At 45.8% G+C, this 19944-nt stretch overlaps 1 protein-coding gene across 6 annotated transcripts in view; it reads left to right on the forward strand.

The window, feature by feature from the left end:
* The first annotated feature begins 6 nt into the window (after positions 1-6).
* Positions 7-19944, forward strand: part of ATG16L1 (autophagy related 16 like 1) — a 39434-nt gene continuing 19496 nt past the window's right edge. The window contains exons 1-10 of one of the 6 annotated variants that reach the window (XM_025463480.3): positions 7-292; positions 4029-4122; positions 8615-8720; positions 9512-9585; positions 10688-10939; positions 15474-15539; positions 18047-18133; positions 18774-18830; positions 19051-19098; positions 19741-19843. In XM_025463480.3, coding sequence (XP_025319265.2) covers positions 178-292; positions 4029-4122; positions 8615-8720; positions 9512-9585; positions 10688-10939; positions 15474-15539; positions 18047-18133; positions 18774-18830; positions 19051-19098; positions 19741-19843 — 1002 coding nt within the window. In that variant the 5' untranslated portion in view covers positions 7-177. The remainder of the gene's footprint in view (positions 293-4028; positions 4123-8614; positions 8721-9511; positions 9586-10687; positions 10940-15473; positions 15540-18046; positions 18134-18773; positions 18831-19050; positions 19099-19740; positions 19844-19944) is intronic. The other 5 variants (XM_025463481.3, XM_035719157.2, XM_025463482.3 and 2 more) reach the window with 5 other exon arrangements.

Consider the following 19944-nt stretch of genomic DNA (forward strand, 5'->3'; position numbering starts at 1 on the left):
CAGCCCTTTCCGGCAAGAGCCGGAAGACGGTCCCGGACGGCTCTTGGCGGGGCGGTGTGTGGCAGCGAGGTGTGGGCCGCCGGCCCTTCCGGCGTGCGCTGGTCGCTCATGCTGCGGCCCGCGGCTGCCGGCCCCCGCTCGGATTAGCGGCGCTCAGGCGCCGGGGCAGCGCGCGAGATGTCGTCGGGCCTCCGCGCCGCCGACTTCCCCCGCTGGAAGCGCCACATTTCGGAGGAGCTGAGGCGGCGGGACCGGCTGCAGAGGCAGGCGTTCGAAGAGATCATCCTGCAGTGTGAGCGGCGCGGGGGGCGGGGGACGGGGAGCGAGAGGGCGGGGCCCGCGAGGCGCCGGCGGGAAGCAGAGGCCGAGCCCCCGCGGCGCCCGCGAGGCCGACGCCCCTCGTCTTTTTTTCCAAGAACCGTGTGTTCTTCGTGAGCAGGCGTCGTTCGTGCTGGTGAACCCCGGCGGCGGTGCTAATGTTGTACTTGAACAGGCTCCAGAAACGTCCCGTTTTGGGGCGGGGGGGGAGGCTCGCGTTCCTGAGGCGGTCGCCGTCCTGAGGCGGTCGCGGTCCTGAGGCGATCACCGTCCTGAGGCGATCACCGTCCTGAGGCGGTCGCGGTCCTGAGGCGATCACCGTCCTGAGGCGTTAACTCGCGTCACTAACGTTGTCTGTCCCCCTGAGCGTGAGGAGACGTGCGGCCTCGGATTCCTCCAACCTCTCCTCGAGGCGCCGCCTCGGTGCTCTTGGGCAGCTGCCCGTTTTGAGCTGCCCGTTTTGGCCGGGACGACGTCCAGACTAGCCCTAATGAGCATTTCCGGGTCCCCTCCCCGACTCGTCGTAACTAACTAATGAATGACACACTTGGGGAGGGACGGGGCGGGGGGACACTCGGGTCCCATCTACCCCGTTGGAGTAAGCCTGGAGCTCTGTTGTCTATGAGGTTCAAAGGGAGAGGAGTCGCCCGTTACTGAATTCTGTTTGTGCTGAATCGGTGGTTCCCAAGCTGATGTGCACATTAGCATCACTTGGATCTTAAAAAAAAAAAAAACATTTTTTTAAAAGATTTTATTTGTTTATTCATGAGAGGCACACACAGAGAGGCAGAGACACAGGTAGAGAGAGAAGCAGGCTCCCTACAGAGAGCCCGATGTGGGATTTGATTCCGGGACCCCAGGATCACGCCCTGAGCCCAAGGGAGACGCTCAGCCACGGAGCCACCTGAGCCACCCAGGTGCCCCTCCCCGAGTTGTTTTTTTTTTTTTTTTAAGATTTATTTATGACACACGCAGAGAGAGAGAGGCAGAGACACAGGCAGAGGGAGAACAGGCTCCATGCAGGCAGCCTGACACAGGACCCATCCCAGGTCTCCAGGATCACACGCTGGGCCACCGGAGCTGCCCCTCCCCAAGTATTTCTAACGTGCAAACTAGTTTGAGTGCTTGGGTAAATACGTGGCGTGTGTTATTTCACTTCATCTTCCTAAAAATTCTGGGAAGCAGGTCCTGTTGCTGCCCTTTCTTTACACGTGAGGAAACTAACGCTGAAGAGAGATTAAGAAGCTCCTTTTGGGGAGGCACAGCAGATTGGGATGGGAGCCTGGATTTGAACATCGACTCGATGACTCCTAGAACTTCTGCGTTTTGTTCCCAAGAAATGACCCTTCCTTGCTTTCACTGAACCCACCCTCTTAACAAAGATGGGAAGAAAAGGGGGATGATGAGCCGCTCTCTCGTGCTAATTCCTTGTACTCGCAGAGATCCTAGCATCCAGCAGCACAGAAGGTTCCTTCCACTCAAACATGATTCCCATATGGGTTACGTAAATGGTTAGATGTTTATTGAATGCTTCATCTTAAAAGCTACAACACAAAGTCCCATTGGGCTGGAAGTCTGACTCCACACCTTACTGGTCTTGTCACTTAGCTTTCTGAGTCTGGTTCACCGCATCTATAAAATGGAGGTGAAGCTTGCCCTACCTGCTTCATAAAAACTGTGCATAAGTGCTTTGAAAGCCGTCTGTGTAATAAACAGAAGTTGCTCTAATTGCATTGATGGAGATTGAATGGTTTTTCTGCATTGAAAATGGTCATTTTGGGCAGCTCGGGTAGCTCAGCGGTTTGGCGCTGCCTTCGGTCTCCTGGAGACCCGGGATCGAGTCCTGAATCGGGCTCCCTGCATGGAGCCTGCTTCTCCCTCTGCCTGTGTCTCTGCCTCTCTGCCTCTCTGTCTCTGTCTCTCCCTCTCCCTCTCTCTCTCTCTCTCTCTGTCTCATGAGTAAATTTAAAAATCTTAAAAAAAAAAAAGAAAAGAAAATGGTCATTTTGATGGGGCAGCAGGCGGGTGGGGGATGTAGGAGAAATGTCAGAAGATCATCCTGGAGAAGGAAAAATCTCATTAAATAGCTGTACTGAGTAGTGTGTGCCCCAGGGGCTAGGACTCCAGACTGACCTGAGAGGTAGTCCGGGCTGGAGAGCAAGACAGCCTTTGCCTGTTTTAAGTTTTTTTCAGCGATTGACACCTGGGGGGTCACTTCCAGTAAGCCTGTAGAACACCGGCACTCCTCTCCTTGCCTTCCCAGGCCAGTCAAGTGCAACCCATATCTGAGCCTAAACAGAGAGATGAAAAGAGACTCTAAGGATGAGTGACAGTGTCCCTTCAGCCAGATCCTTCTCTTTAGTGAAAGGAACCTTTAGGCAGGATCTCTCTTGGATACCTCCTGTCCTTTGAAAGACCCAATGTCACAGGGCACCCAAGTCTGGTGTGACGTACTGAAGGTCTTTTTAGAGTCCTTTGACGTGAATAAACATCAGGGTTGGAACCACTTTCCTTATCCTGATTGATTAAATTAACCTAAAGAGTATTTCTGTTTCTGTCCACGAGTTCCATTTCTGTATATAAAGGAGAAGTGGAACTCAAGACCCTTGAAGAAGAATGATAAGCCCTTTCAACAGGAATATTCACTAGCATAAACCCTATCAAAATTTTGTTCTAGAGCAGTTCTAATCTCAGACTTGAAGGCTTTGTGACAACTCCCATCAAATGTATCTGTTCTACAGGTTTCCCGTGATCAATCTTTTGTGCTGTTTAGTGCCCCTCCCACCTTGCCAGTCCCTGTGTGACTGTCACTCCTAGCTTCTCGTCCTTTGAAGTCCTGTGCCACCTTTTCTGTCACATTTGTTACTTTCAGAAAGAAAATTCATTTTCTTCCTTTGGTTCTCTGCTCTTGTGTTCTCTGACACATTAGCATCTTCTAGCCCATTGCTTGGGCAGGGAACTTCAGATTAATCTTTGACTTCTTACTTACTGGTAAACATCTTTTCATATCACTGCATGCTTTTAAAATCTATTTTTTCACCACTGCCATTAAGAAAAGGCCTGAATTTTTCATTCTGCTTTCATGTGTTGGCTCCAACTTTCATTTCTAGCCACTTAACCAGATCACTCTGCAAGCCGTCCTGCCTGGATTCTGTCATCTTCACCTGTACAACCATCCATGCAAATGAGTAAAGCTCACTCTTCTAATCCTTGTTATACCTGACCCTCTGCTATATTTGAGCTTCTCGAGGTCAGGGACTTTCCTATTTGTACCTCTAGTGCCCTGATCTAAAAATGAAATTTTCCAAATGTAAAAAGGTAAGACTCCCATATTACCTTGAGGTGCATGACATTTCGTTTTTCCGCTGTGTTTGGTTTTCTGTTTTGTTTTCTTCCTCCTGAGATAAATATAGGTAAGCAGGAGACACTCTTGCAGGAGCGTTTCCACAGGTTCCTTCGGCTGGGCCACTCGAGCTTAGGCCAAGAAGCATTGAAGGAGCGTATGTTTCTGAGTTTTGTACGGTTGCTACAATTGCTGTTGTGCAGCACCTAGTACTTTGACACCTAATGAAAGTGAAACTGACTTGGTTGTCTTCGGTTATTTTTTTGGTCCAAATATTTATAGGATATTAAGTAGTAATAAGGTGTATGTTGGTTATAATAAATAACCTATTAAATAATCTATTTCTTTTTCTTTTCCTTTTTAATAGATAACAAGTTGCTAGAAAAGTCAGATCTTCATTCAGTGCTGGCCCATAAGCTCCAAGCTGAAAAGCATGACATCCCCAACAGGCATGAGATAAGGTATTTTGAAACTGTCCTGTGTTGCTTGTGTCTCTTCAGTTGAAACGGGTCTCAGATCACCTGTCACTTCTTTAATTGAGAGGCAAGCCAAGTACTGTTTTCTGTGCTCCAGTTTTTGTCAGTTCCTCTCAAATAAGAACTTGTGAGGCCAAGTCACCAAAATTCTTTCTTTGAGGGTATGTATGCACCCAGCAGTCTTATCAGTAGGTGCTGTAAGCCTGAGAAGTGACTCACGGAGGGTAACTGGGCCAATTCCTCCTTCAGCCTACTGGGTTCATTTTTTTCTAAATAATCACACAGTGAGCATTCTTAAGAAGATTTACGTAGATCTTGTTAATAAAGGATTGACTGGTGCATAAACATAAAGTACTTTTTATACAACCCAGGTCTGTTTGAGCCTTTTTATTTTAGTTTAGTGGTTTTCAACATATTTTAATAGAATATGAAATTAAGCTAGCAGGTTGTAGCAAGCTTTCTTTTTTTTTTTTTTTAAGGAAGATTAGGAAAAACTTGCATTTTATTTTATTTTTTTAAAGATTTTATTCATTCATGAGAGACACAGAGCGGGGGGGGCGGGGGTGCAGGTGCACAGACACAGGCAGAGGGAGAAGCAGGCTCCATGCAGGGAGCCCTATGGACTTGATCCCAGGTCTCCAGGATCATGCCCTGGGCTGAAGGCAGCGCTAAACCATTGAGCCACCCAGGCTGCCCAAATCCACATTTTAATAGAAAGAATATTGTTTCACTAAATATGACATAGATGTTCATGGTAGGGAGTTTGATGTGTTTACATGGGTTATTCGTGTAAACTATTTTTTGAGGGTCATGGTCCAGAAAAATCCAAAAGCTAGACTTCATCAAAAGCAGCTTAAATGGGGATCCCTGGGTGGCGCAGCGGTTTGGCGCCTGCCTTTGGCCCAGGGCGCGATCCTGGAGACCCGGGATCGAATCCCACGTCGGGCTCCTGGTGCATGGAGCCTGCTTCTCCCTCTGCCTGTGTCTCTGCCTCTCTCTCTCTCTCTCTCTGTGACTATCATAAATAAATAAAAAAATTTAAAAAAAAAAAAAAAAAAAAAAAAGCAGCTTAAATGGAATCATTCGGAATCCCTGGGTGGCGCAGCGGTTTGGCGCCTGCCTTTGGCCCAGGGCGTAATCCTGGAGACCCAGGATCGAATCCCACGTCGGGCTCCCGGTGCATAGAGCCTGCTTCTCCCTCTGCCTGTGTCCCTGCCTCTCTCTCTCTCTCTCTGTGTGACTATCATAAATAAATAAATAAATAAATTCAAAAAAAAATAAATAAATGGAATCATTCTATAATCTTACTGTCTTTTCCAGATGTTTATCATGTTTGTACATTAAATTTGAGGGTCCATATGGGAACAGGACCCATTACTGCTCTAGAATCTACATACTTTTTTGCATATTCAGACAACATTTAGCAACTGTAAAAACAGGTTGGTAGTAATTTCAGGGTTTTTTTAAACTCAGAAATTTGAGGTAGCCGAATTTATTTATCCCCATAGCTAAATCTGCTATATAAGTGCCTGTCATCCGTGTTTCCTCATCTGGAGAGATGCTCTCATGGCAGACCAGAGTGGGCAAGAGGAACAGATGGCTCAGCCCAGGTTCTCTTCTTGCCTAATAATAAACTCAAGAGATCCTTCCTGGTTGTGGCCCTGGGAGGCCTACTGTAGTATTTAAAATATCAGTTGCAGTGTTTTGGTGAATTTTAGGTAGAGAAAAAGCCATTTTACCTTTTTCATCTAAGTTCAATCAGCTGAAAACTTGAAACATTTTGTTTCTATCTAGTTAGACTCTTCGTGACTATATTTCTCTGTCCTTTGTTGGTCAGCCAAGCTCATTTGCTTGGTAAGGTGCTATAAGCAAATTTACAATTCTTTTGACTAAATATCACTGGAATGATAATTTAATTAGAGATCCTTCCTTTCCTAAAAGCTTGAGTCTCTAATCAGGCCTCTCCTTCTGACCGCCTTGTTTCTATTAATGGTGTCCTTATTTTCCACAAGTCATCTATGATTTCTTTTTCCCACAGTGTCCTGCCCTTCCTCATTGGTAGTCACTCAGGCACATTCATTCTTTACTCACAGTCTCTTTTGCATCTGTCCCTTAGTCCATTGAGGGAGACCAGCTCAGGGCAGTATTTGGTGGTGCCATAAGAGTGTTTACGGAAGACGGGCCTGGTTGTTTCCTTCTCCCTTCTGTTTCCTTAAGTTCTGCCCATCTCATCCCAGTTATTCTTAAAACACACTACAGCCCGTGCTTAAAAAGCTTTATCTGGATCAATTATCTGAGTCCCTTCAGAAGTGTTTTTAATCCCTTTGCTTTCAGCACAGAAATAGTTGACTTCAGTCATTTTCTATGTGTGGCTCCTAGGTGGCAGCATCTGGCAAGTTGTTAGAAATGTAGAATCTTGGGCCCACACCAGACCTACTGTTTCAGAAACTGGGGGGTAAGACCCATAACCTGTACTTAGGTGATCCTGCAAACCACTGCTTTAGACCATGGCTGCTCAGGAGTTTTTGTCATCTATCTCCACCACCAGGCATGTAGTGAGTGACCTGATGATGGCTCTTTAGAGGAAGGGACTAGTTTTACATTTGCATATTTCACTGTGCTTTGCATTAATATAAGAGGATTTCATGAAAGTAATTTCTAGTTCTTCTGCCTAATTTAGGATGGCTTCTTGTACAGTGTGTTCCATTTTCTAATCTCTTGGCTTCTGTTTCATGCGTGAAGATTGGGTAAGTATTAGGTTGCCTCAAAGGATGAGGTATTAGGATGTGCTTAGAACATATCATAAAAATACCTTGAGATCTCAAGGGTGAAGTAAGGAGGGAGTGTCACACTGCTCCCTTTCCCCTCTTGTTTTTTATAGGGCACGTGGAAAAGGCTGTTCTTCCCTCTCCCTATGGGTGCTGGTGTCCTACTTTTCCAGCATCTTCCTCATCTCTGCCTTGTGCTTCCCCTGGGTAGTGGTTTAAATGTCTTTCATCTGATGGTTCTCATCCAGTCCTGAACTGAAAAACCACAGTTCAGTCACCTGCTGTTTCTGACCTAGGATGCAAACCCCTCGGAAATCTCCCAAACTATATTGAATCTTGAGGGTGTCTGAACTCACTCTGGTGGCTTCACATCCGTTTGCTGACAGCTTCTGCTTGTCCACCTCTGGCTTAGACTCCATACTTGACGTGTAGATTGACACCTGGTTTCCTCTCCACACACCCCCTCTGGTGTCCACACTGCACTCTTCAGGCCTCTTCCCAAACCTGCTCCTCCCCCTAGTCCTTCCCATCTCTAGGTGGCACCTGCATTTTATCAGTTGTTCAGGCCCAAAGCTTTGGAGTCCACGTTCTTATCTTTGTCTCAGATTCCACAGCAACTCAAAGACAAATCCTGTGGGCTCTCTCTTCAGGATGGATCTGACCACATCTCATTGCCTCTACTGCTAGCACCTTCATCTAAGCTGGACTGTAACTGGGCTCCCTGTCTCAACCCCCTGCACCCCCCACCCCACCCCAATGCAGTCTGCTCTCCACCCAGCAACCATAGCAATCCTTTTAAAACTTAACTTATTCCTCTGCTCACAACACTATGGTGGCTTCTAGTCATGCCTCGTAAAAGCCACAGTCCCTAGAGGAGCCTGGGAGGCTCTGCATGGTCTCCCCACCTCTTCCTGACCATCTTCTCTACCCTCCTGCACGTGGAGCTCCACTCATACTTTCTCCCGAGGGTATCAGCTGTGCTGCCCTCTCCAGGCCTTTCTGACACTTGATGTTCCCTCTGTGCACGAGGGCCCAGCTCCCAGGTACCACGTGGCTTCCTGCAGTGATGTCCTTCTCTCAGAGAAGCCTTGTTTGAATGCTCTGCACAGACCAGGACCCCTCTTGCTCCGTCCCCTTCCTCACCCTGCTTAGTTTCTCTTCATGGCATGTCTGTCCACTGGACCTCATCTATTTACTTAGTCATCATCTATCTGCTGTTAACTGTTTATCAGCTACATGAGAGCAAAGCTTTGTGTTCACTGTAGTCATCATCTGTCTGCTGTTAACTGTCTATCAGCCACATGAGAGCAAAGCTTTGTGTTCACTGTCTTCTCCCCAGGTCCAAGGTCAGCGCCTGGCTCATAGTTGGCTGTCAAACATTTGTTGAATGACTGGACCTTGTCTCCTCCACGTTTACCTAAACTTCATCTAGATCCCATGCTTTGTTCCTTATATAACCTGCGCTTTGAGTTGTGGTTGGTCTGTTCTACCATGTTTCTCACATTTCCTGCTTTCTACTTAAGGTTTGTAGTGGCATAGAACGCATCAGCCTGGAGAAACTGCTCTGTTGGCTGTGTTGTCACATACAGGTTCCAAATCTGAAGTTACTGTTTCCCTGCCCAACTGAAGAGGTTTGGGGTCTGATTTTTTTTCCCCCTTTCCTTTCTTTTTTTGCATATTCTCTTCCTCTGCCTGGTCTGGGGACTTAGTCCTGGACACGATGGCGCATGGAACGACGGTCAGCTACAGGAAATGGCCCAGCTGAGGATCAGACACCAGGAAGAACTGACTGAACTACACAAGAAGCGCGGGGAGGTACTGAGAGCTACCACCACCGCCACTCCCCCGCCCCCACCTGCCTTCTGCTACCTGCCCTTTGCTCTGCACAGGTCCCATGGGGTAGGGTAGGGGGTGGGTAGGAGGGACACAGGTGGGCAGGTGCTTACACTAGAATGTGCAGCCATCCTGGCTACATGTGACACCGCCTTCTCCCTGGGAATGCACCATTGGGAGAGCTGAGGGCTTTCCCATCAGCAGGAGGGCAAGCTGCTAAGGTACCTGTTGGTTGTCACCCTCCCAGGTGGCATGAAAGGTGCAAGTGAAGAAGCTTCGAAGGAAAGGAGCCTGCTGCTTGTTCCAGGCTGGTGTCACTGATACCTTCCTAAAGCATTTGAAAATGAACCCTGCAATTTCTGAAAAATTCATTAGGAAGAATGAAAAAGTCCTGGGCTGTGATCATCCTGGGTGGCGATTTGATGGCAAATTATGAAAAAAATGCAGTTTATCATCAGTGCAGCTGAATTGGTCACTTTATCAGCTAGAGAATGTGAAAGGTGGCTAGGGTAAGGGTTCGGACGGGTCCTCAGCAGGAACCTGGCAGTGACCTGTAGCACTTCTCCTCCTTGCCTGAGCAGGGAAGAGCACACGTTCCCATGAGCATCCCCATCGGTCCTCCTTGCTGCCACTGAGCTCGTTTCTTCCTGGTGTCTTGGCCCTATCCTATAGGGCACCCTTTTTCCCCTTAAAAATAAAAGAGCCCCCTGTTGTTTAGTTTCCAACTGAGGTCCTGAAATGTCTCTGACAGAAGTACTCTTTCCTTCCCTCAGTTAGCTCAATTGGTGATTGACCTGAATAACCAAATGCAGCAGAAAGACAGGGAGATGCAGATGAATGAAGCAAAGTGAGTAGAGACGATACCTGCGATACCTCCCTGGGGGCTGGTCATGGGGTTGCACTTTTTGTTAACTCTACTCTTGTGGGCGGGGCCCGTGGTGATTGCCGGCAAATGGTTACCACATGGGACTCCTCAAGAGTGCCATTTCTGTGCACATGCAGCCTAGGATTTTTTTTTTTTTTTTTTTTTTTTTTTTTTTTTTTTTTTTGCTTTAAGGATGGCAAAGGCAAGGAGGGGGCCCTCAGTCTTCCAGGTTCACAGCATGCCCCTGGGAAATACCCTTGACCCCTGTGAGGATCTGCAAAGCATTCATGGCTCTCCCTGTGGCCACTGCATAGGAGAGCTGGCATCTTCTATGATGATGGGGCCAGGGCATGTGAGTGTGGCCCCTAGGAACAGGGATGAGTCTGTGGGCAGGATAATTCTTGATCGGGGGAGAAGCCTGGAATTCCAAATCCTAGGACCTTTGAGCTGGAGGGGAGTCTGGGTTTCATCTATGCCTTTTTCCCTCACTTTGTAGACAGGGATCTTTAGAGGCTTAGAAAGACATCGTTGTTCATGGAGTGATAGAACCGATGGAATGTGCAGATTTTCTAGCCTCCTTTTAAGCCCCTCTTACTACTCTTTAGGCATCAAAAGTTCCCTCTTCAAATCCTACTTTTCTAGTCATTGATCACCTAGGTGAATTTCACCCTAAGTAGTTCCTCTTCTTTTTTTTTTTTTTAAAGATTTCATTTACTTATTCATGATGGGGGGCTGTGCAGAGACAGGCAGAGGGAGAAGCAGGCTCCATGCCGGGAGCCCGATGTGGGACTTGATCCCGGGACTCCAGGATCACGCCCCGGGCCAAAGGCAGGCGTTAAACTGCTGAGCCACCCAGGGATCCCCAGTAGTTCCTCTTCTGATGGGCTTGTCCTATAAACCACCAGAGCTGGTCTTGGCTAAGTGAGATCTTTGTAAACGTAAAGAGTCCTACGTGGCATCTGGTGTCATGGCTGAGGTTATTGTTGGGGGCCCACACTCACAGAGCTTCACCTGGCCAGGTACTCCAGCTCCCTCACGGGACTCTGGAGCGGCCCCATTCCTGTTCTCCACATCCTACTTTCAGAATTGCAGAATGCTTGCAGACGATCTCTGACCTGGAGACGGAGTGCCAAGAACTACGCAGTAAGCTTCAAGACCTCGAAAGGGCCAACCAGACCCTGAAGGACGAATATGATGCTCTGCAGATCACGTTTACTGCTTTGGAGGAGAAATTGAGGAAAACTACTGAAGAGAATCAGGAGCTGGTCACCCGGTGGATGGCTGAGAAAGCCCAGGAAGCCAATCGCTTAAATGCAGAGAATGAAAAGGATTCAAGGTGAGACATCAGTCCACAGTTAGCGATTTCCATTTTTGGTAAAGTAGAGCCTGGTTCTCTGTAAAGGTAAAAACAAGCTGGCAGCTCTGATGAGGGGGGATGGGATGAGCCAGCCAGAACACGCTAATAAAATAAAAAATCACAGTGGTGCATGTAGAAGAGATTTGCGTTTATAAGAACACTTATAGCTGAGAGTGGAGGATTACCTTCCAAAAGGGCTTTGGCCCGTACAATTTTTGCCAGTGAATTCTTTCAGTGTTTCAAGGAGAAAAGCTATTTCTTGAGCAATATAAGATAAATCAGAATTAGAAAAAGATTGGTCTTTTTTTTTTTTTTTTTTTTTTTTGAGAGCATATGCATGTATTAGGGGCAGATGGCAGATGGCAGGAGCAGGTGAGGGGAGAGAAAAATCTCAGGTTCTGCACCCAGTGAGGCTCCATCTCACAACTCTTGAGATCATGACCTGAGCCGAAATCAAAAGTTGGGTGCTTAACCAACTGAGCCTCTCAGGCATTCTGGAGCCTTTTTTTTTTTTTTTTTTAAATTCACTGCAGACCTACTAGAATTTATCCCAGGAATTAAAAGATGGTGTATCTGGAAATCAATTAAATCTATCACCTTAGATGATAAACTATAGAAACACTTGAGTATACCACAAAAATGCCATTTGCTCAGACTCAGTTCCCAATCCTGATAAAAACCCTTAAACTTGGAACAAAAGCTTTTAATAAAAATATCTGTCTGCAACCAACGGCTGATAGTGTGCTTAACACAGATACCTTCCACCTCACACACCTGGAGTCAGTCCTGGTGGAGGGAAACGTGTTTTGAACACTCCCACAAAGAGTCTAACACACATATCAAAACCACGAATGGGAAAAGGAGGGGCTCACTGTCTCGAACTCAGACTGATGTTTTGGCCATCCAACCAAAGAGGACACAGAATGCAAGGCCACTAGAAGGGGCAGGGATTCATGCTCATCCACCTAGAAAGCCTAAGAAAATCTACTGAGAGAACTAATAGTAAGTGGTCAGCAGAGTAGGATTTTAAAGCCCTGTGTCCGTAGTCTAGAATTTGAAAAGATTATTGCAGTTAATCTAAAAGAATGAAAGTAGGGGATCCCTGGGTGGCGCAGCGGTTTAGCGCCTGCATTTAGCCCAGGGCGCGATCCTGGAGACCCGGGATCGAATCCCACATCGGGCTCCCAGTGCATGGAGCCTGTTTCTCTCTCAGCCTGTGTCTCTGCCCCTCTCTCTCTCTCTGTATCTCTCATGAATAAATAAATAAAATCTTTAAAAAAAAAATAAAATAAAATAAAAGAATGAAAGTAGGAAAGAGTCTTAGGTAACAATGAGTGCTAATCCTACCAAATGATATATTCAAGTAGACTTCATTCAGAATCTGTATAAAAACCGAAAACATAAAGTAGAAGTAAAAAACGTGATTATCTGCTTTTTATTTTATGAAAAATTTCTAAATAGTGTGAGGACTTTCTAAACCCTAAAACCAATAGAAATAAAAAGAGGACTGTATACAGTTTTCAGATTTCTTAACACAAACAGCCAACGAGCATGTACATTGTCCTCAAATATCCTAAGGTCCTCAGGCGGGTGTGAAGCACAGTTGGCTCGTGTGAGCAAGAGTGTACGTCGTCAGTACATCTGGGCCAGGGGGAAAGCACCGTCATGTTGTTTGTGGGAAGCCTGTCCCACCACCTCCTGCAGGGCCCCTGGACAGGACCTGAAACATGTTACCACTTGTTGGACTTCATCCTAATCAAATACTAAGAATTGGTCCTTACTCACTGTAGTATAAAATAAGCAGCAGTATCTCCCTCATGGGAGAAATAAGTTATGGTATTTTCATATGGTGCAGTTTTACAAAATCCTCTGAAAGTACACAGTTTAGGAATACTAGTGACGTGAGAAAATGCATAAAATTAATGTAACTCAAAATAGGATAGGAAGTCTTTTCATAGGACACAATTCAAAATTTAAATGAATTTAAAAGATTAAAAGGAATTGTCAGTAATAGTGCGTGGTGAGACTGGCTTTTGTTTTCTCATACTTCCCTGTTTTTTCTAACTTTCTTAAGTTTCTTTTATTTATTTATTTTAATTTTTTATTTATTATTTATGATAGTCACACACAGAGAGAGAGAGAGAGAGAGAGAGAGAGAGGCAGAGACATAGGCAGAGGGAGAAGCAGGCTCCATGCACCGGGAGCCCGATGTGGGATTCGATCCCGGGTCTCCAGGATCGCTCCCTGGGCCAAAGGCAGGCGCCAAACCGCTGCGCCACCCAGGGATCCCAAGTTTCTTTTATATTAAAAGAATGAGCTGTCCTTTCTTACTCTGTCTTGTTTCTTTTTTTTCTTTCTTTTTTTTTTTTTAAGATTTTGTTTTTAAGCAATCTCTACACCCAATATCGGGCTCAGACTCACAACCCCAAGATCGAGAGTCACACAGTCTACCGACTGAGCCAGCCAGGCGCCCCTCATGTTTAAGTAAAACAACTTGGCCTGTGCCCTGGAGTGAACTCAGCAGGGACACTGGAAGTCATAGTGCAGCGTGTTAAACACCTGCCAAGGGAGAAGCTGCAGGCATGTGGTTAAGCTAAGGAAGGGTCCTTGGTCCTCACGGTAGACAGGAGAATGATGCACACTTCCTACTGAAAATGGCATGGGAGGCATATTCCATGTCTGCTCTCATTCCTTACTTTGGAATGTTTTCCTAGGTATTTACCTTGGGTGTATTATCTGGTTGCACAGGTGGGACCCCAGGTTTCTTTACTCAGTCCTTTAGAAGCGTTCCCTCCTTGTGCCAATCCCTAGGTTAGGTGGTCTAGCAGTCTTTGTTTACCTGAATGATAGCATGATACGTGTCATGTTTTGAAGTAGCTGTTTGTGGTCTGCCTCCCTCACTAGGCTCTGATCTGTTCTCATGGTCACAGTGGCTGCTGTGTAGACACACTCAGGGAATATTTGAGGTTTCTTTTCTGCTATTGTGATGAAGGAGGGGCTGCAGGTGCTTGTTGCAGGTCTGTCCTTCATCCCTTGTTTGCAGCAGGTGCCTTTCCAATAGAGGGGTGTAACAAGCCGCACGTTCTGGTTTTCCCTCACAGGTAGTTAGTTCATAGGTCATTTATTCCAGCTAAAAAAAAAATCATTAAATTTTGTCATTTGTCCTGTAGAACTTAGTTTTCATCTTCCAGATAGAAAATTAACAGTATAGTGGAACCTGGGTGGCTCAGTCGGTTAAGCGTCCAACTCTTGATTTCAGCTCAGGTCGTGATCTCAGGGTTGTGAGATGGAGCCCTGCGTCAGGTTTCGTGCTCAGCAGGGAGTCTGCTTGAGATTCCCCCTCTCCCTCTGCCCCTCCTCCCACTTGTGTCCTCCTTCTCTTCTCTTCTCTTCTCTAATAAATAATTAAAATCTTAAAAAATAATAATAAAGCTAAAAGTATAAGCTACAACTTCATCCCTTCCCATGACTCAGATATGCCACCTAGAGGACTCCCCCCCTGTTTTGAAAATTAACACCGTGGTAGAAGCTTAACCAAAAATTCCAGCAGAATTCTTGACTGGAGCTTAATAGCAGAATTCCAGATTGGGGTTCTCCACATACAGGATGAAACCACAGAGATGAAATTGCCATGGAAAAGAAAATGAGGCCAAGGTTAGAAATTAGGGAGATCCAGAATTTAGAACTTGAAGAGAGACAAAATTTGTTCTGAGAAGGGGAAATAGTGGACTTGACTGTTTGGCCACATTAAAATTTGTCCAGAGCCATCGACTCTTGATTTTGGCTCAGGTCATGATCTCTGGATCCTGGTATGGAGCCCCATGTGAGGCTCTGTACTCAATAGGGAGTCTGCTTGAGGATTCTTTCACTCCCTCTCCATTTGCTCTTTCCTCCACTCTCTCTAAAATAAATACATAAATCTTAAAAAGAAATTTTATTCACAGCCAAGAGACGTGTCTTTCCAGCCCTGGTAGGTGAAGCCATGTGTATTTTGACAGTTTCAAGAATGTCAGACTTCAGTTTCCTTATTTGTAAAATGGTACTTAAAGCATCATAACAAGGATTAAATGAGCTAAAACCTAGAAATAATACCAAGTTAGGCACAACTAAATTCCAGGTAAATCTTAACTGTTACTATTTGTGCTCTTGATATGTTGGTATTAGACTATTTGCTGCAGAAAGCCAACTCTTGACCGTGACTAACCCTGGATAAACCTGACGTGCCTTTCTGTCCTGAGAGGCCCAGGGTCACACAATGAGCAGGCTTCTCCCTTGCTAGTTCACTGCTTTCTCTAATGACATAATCCCTCTTCTGGGCTTTGCTCCGAAATCCTTTATAACAGGGTTCCTTACTGATGTTACTGGTGTGGGTTTGGGACTTTGGTATCTTTGCCCAGGGCAGTTATTTTAAATGCACTGAATATTCAGATGTGTTAGAGAACTAGTAGCTTACTGAGGGCCGAAACGCCATGCTTTCTTTAAGCAGACGTAACTAGTGGGCTTTTCTCAATAGGAGACGGCAAGCCCGGCTGCAGAAAGAGCTTGCAGAAGCAGCAAAGGAACCTCTACCCGTTGAACAGTAAGTAGAGCTATTCCGATCAGAACTGCTCTTAGTAATTTGATTTGCTCTTTTAAAATGGCTTTATAACATTTTTATTTCTGTAAAACCATTTTATAGATTGTAGAAAGGAAGCTAAAAGATTTAAGGGAGCCACTAAACACACTGGTTCCCTCCCAGAAGTTTGTTCCCATTTATGCTCCTCATCGGCTGTGAGTGTGAGTTCTGCACCCTGAGTGAATGGCTTTCTTGCTGCTTTCCTCTTGACACTTTGATCTGCTTTCTACCCCTTGTTGGGCCTCCTGCAGTGTATCGCTGGGCTGGGATTCTTTCTCTTGCTCTCAGTTCTTATGTGTAACTTTGATTGGAGGTATGGGCAAACCTTTGAAGCCTAAGTGAAAATGACAGTCTCTTGGAGCAAAAGGGATTGAATCTGTTAGGAATGTTCCATGATCTGGAACTGGGGTGGAGGGCCTTCCCCAAGATCTGAGGTTTTGTGTTAAGAGTGGTGGATGTTTTAATGGCTGAATTCCCTTTGCTTCTAGTTCATGACGTGTTCCTTTTCCACTGAAAAATATTACAGAATATAGTATTAGAATTGTGAGTTACTGGGTTTTAAAATGTTTCCTTCCTTATAAACAGAGGTGGCTGGTTTTAGTTCAGTTAGGAGTCATCCACCAGACAAAGTTTTAATTTATAAGAAAAGAAAGGTTTTCATACTAAGGCTATGCTTTGATTTAGAATATGTACATTTCTTCTGTACTCCAAGATGTGAAAAATAAATCCCAGATGTATTTTCCTGACACTACAAAGTAAATAAATGATTGACCTGGAAATGATAGTTTACAAAAGCTTCATTTGTCTGCCTCCCAATCGCAGCATAAACAGGTGACTGGGTGCTGCCCAAGATCTCATAGAAAGGGGCCGAGTGAACCTAACCTAGGAGTGTCTGGCTGTAAAGGCCTGTTCTGAATCTCTGTGCTTCCACAAGAGTGGAGTTTCTGGGGGCAAAGGACACTTCTATCTTTGAAGGGCTGTGATAACCAGTTGCCACGTTCTGGTATTTTCCTGTGGCCCTGGGCTTTTGCACAGTTCTGAGTGTCTTCATGCCTGTAGCGTTCTGAAAATATTTACATAGGCTGAACTCGTGTTGGCTACTCTTGCTATCTCTGCTGCTCTGTTGTCGCCCTTGTGCGAACATAAGTGCTCCCTCAAACCAAAACCACGAAGAAAAGAAAGGCCAGCCTTGTTCTCTTTCTTCAAGCCTGCCTTTGTTCTTCCCTGCATCCTGACTTAGACTGGGCTCAGTTGCATGGAATCCTAAAATCAGTAGCCAGGGAAAACAGATTTACTTGGACTTGGTTTAACTTGCTTGATAAGTTAAGTATATATTTACATAATCCAGATAATCACGGAAAAATATTACTTTCAGGTTCTAAGTCCAAACATTAGTCTTGGGTTGGTTATGTTTTATTATTTTACTTATCTGTGAAGATTGCAACTTGGTAGGAGGTCATTAAGGCCAAAATAATTCCTTGCCTTCCCCTCAACCAGGAAAAGGCAGAGAGGAGAATTCCAGAGGTACTTTGTATCTGGGACGGAGTAAGGCGGGTAAACAACAGGGCATTTCTGTGGCCTGATTATTTCACATGAAGCATGATGGATTCCCCAAATGTCAGAAGCACCAAGTGTTTAAACCTAAACAAAAAACCCAGAGTCAGAAATGAATAGCATTTAGATTTTGCTTTCCTGTTTTTATTATTAAAATGGTGTTTAGGGCAGCCCCGGTGGCGCAGCGGTTTAGCGCCGCCTGCAGCCCGGAGCGTGATCCTGGAGACCCGGGATCGAGTCCCACATCGGGCTCCCTGCATGGTGCCTGCTTCTCCCTCTGCCTGTGTCTCTGCCTCTCTCTCTAGCTGTGTCTCTATGAATAAAAATAAATTAAAATAAAATAAAATAAAATAAAGTGGTGTTTAAAGCCAATGTTAATGCAACCATTGACTTCATTGCTCTTCCAGCAATCCCTTCTCTTACTCACCTGGATCCCCTCCCTGCCCTGTTGTTTTCTTGACTGCGTAGCTGTCCAGCGGTCTTCTGCCGCTCAGCCTTTCTCGTGGGAACCGTTTCTGTAGTCTGCTTGTTTGTGTGCAGGAGCCTTTCAGCTATGAACCAGACCTCTGAAGGAAAGAAATCTGCCTTGGCGCTGGATATGTAGTTATAGACTTAACAAATCATTATTTCCTTGCTTTCCAAGTGAGAGCTGTGTTCACACTTCAGAGGATCAAAAGATCGCTTTTAAAGTTATTTTCAGCTGGCATTCTGGATTTGATGTCAACAGGTTAAATATTTCTTTTAGTATTGTTCAGAGCACAGCCTGTTTCTCCAGAGAACCCTTGACCATCTCTGTCACAGCCAAGTTGCAGAGGCTCTTTGTGATTAGGAGATGGTGCTGACATTTGTGGAACAGACTCACCACACAGCTACTGGTTAGCAGAATCAAAGACTCGGCCTCTTGCCCTTCTTTCCAGGGATGATGACATTGAAGTCATTGTGGACGAAACCTCTGATCACGCTGAGGAGACGTCTCCTGTGCGAGCCATCAGCAGAGCAGCCACGTAAGTGGACGGGGTGGGCCAGGAAAGGAGAGCTCAAGCCATGGTCTGATAGCACATTGGTGGCCATGGCTAGAGCAGCCCGATGCAGCCAGGCCCCTCACTGGAGCACCCGGCCCCTCCTGCACAACCATGGAGATTGTGGGCTCCTGAATGTCCCTGTCTTCCTCTGGTCACCTCTCAGTGGGAGGCAAGCTGTCCCTTAGTGCTGCCACCAACTGTGAGGTGAGGCGGAAGAAAGTGTAGTGGCTTCCCACAAGATGGACAGTTACACCTTGTTGGGATGATTATTTAGATCATGCTGTTTATTTTGTACTCGAGTTCCAGGATGTTTTTCCTCTTCGCTAAAATAGAACTGACAGGTTGGGGATTGGGTATTAACAACCAGACTCTGTTAGGTCAGGTTGACCGAATGGACAGTTAATGTAACGTGAGGAAACCTCATGTCTTTGAAGCTGGGTCCTCCCTCCTGCCTTCCCCCTGTTTTCTGGTAGTTTGCTCCTCTCAGGGGTTTCTCGGCTGGGGTTTGGGGACTCATTGGGAAACATACTCCCAGGTACCTATTTTTGTGAACTGTATTTATTGATGAATTATTTGGGCAAAATGTTTCTAAGGTTTAAACCTATCCTCCCCTCCTCTTTAGTAAGCGACTCTCGCAGCCTGCTGGAGGCCTTCTGGATTCTATCACTAATATCTTTGGGTAGGTTAGAAAACCTTCACCTTTCCTTGTTAATATGTGTGTGAATATTCATAAGTATTATATATGATTTATCACCGTTTTTTTAAACGTACACCAAAATTCCCGTAGCGCCGAGTATACAGATGCTTTGACTTCAGCTTTCTCACTTAGCTTCTTCCTTTTTTCCTCCATTTTCTTTCTCTTAATCTTGCTGCGTGCTGATCTGGCCTTACCTTTTAAGTCTGTCCGAGTCTCCCCTTTTGGGACATCACTCTTCTGATGCTGCCAGGTGAAAATATTACCTTCTCTTGGCTCGGCATGTGAGCGTGGCTCCTTGATAATTGTGCTGATCATCGCTTCACACCACCCTCCCTCTCTTCACCCCATCATTGGATGTGCATGTACCACCCAAGCCGCTGTGCATGTTTTTCAGAGTGCTGTCAGCCTCTTGAGCGGGCAGTTAGGTTGAACTCTGCACAGCAGTCACGCTCTCCTTTCTCTCTTCTGGCATGTGTTCGACGCCGCCTTGACCACACTGTATGCTGAGGATGATCGTAACTAGGCATAAAAGGCACCTTGACGTAGTCTTATCAAAATACAAACATGCTCCCTTGGAGCAGGTAGTTATATTATGTTGAGAACGTTTTGCAGCATTTTATTGACTGGGGAAGCAGTTGTGTGGGATTGTTTTTTCAGTGTTGGGTTTTGGAGTCTATAGGTTAACAAGCAGGAAAGTACAGGTATGTGCTGGATACGTCTATGGGTGTCGTTTGAGTTGAGGATGCTTCTGATCGGGTGATTTGTTCTGTGGTTTGAAGAGTCTAAGAGGGAGAAGAAGCTACTGTCAGAAGTCATCTTTGAATCCCTCTGGGTATGTGGCAGACAGGAAGCCTTGTGCAATCCTAATATTTTCCTTTATGTTACTTCTTAGGAGGCGCTCTGTCTCTTCCTTTCCAGTTCCCCAGGATAATGTGGATACTCATCCTGGTTCTAGTAAAGAAGTGAGAGTGCCTACAACAGCGATGTGTATCTTTGTAAGTATGGTTGAACCCCACATCCCACCAAGCTTTGTATGGTAGCGGAGCCGGATGGTTCAAGGAGCCATTCTCTATGGCAGCTAGCTTTCTACTATTTT

Source organism: Canis lupus, chromosome 25 (assembly GCF_003254725.2).
Source record: "Canis lupus dingo isolate Sandy chromosome 25, ASM325472v2, whole genome shotgun sequence".
Classification (NCBI taxonomy): Eukaryota; Metazoa; Chordata; class Mammalia; order Carnivora; family Canidae; genus Canis; species Canis lupus.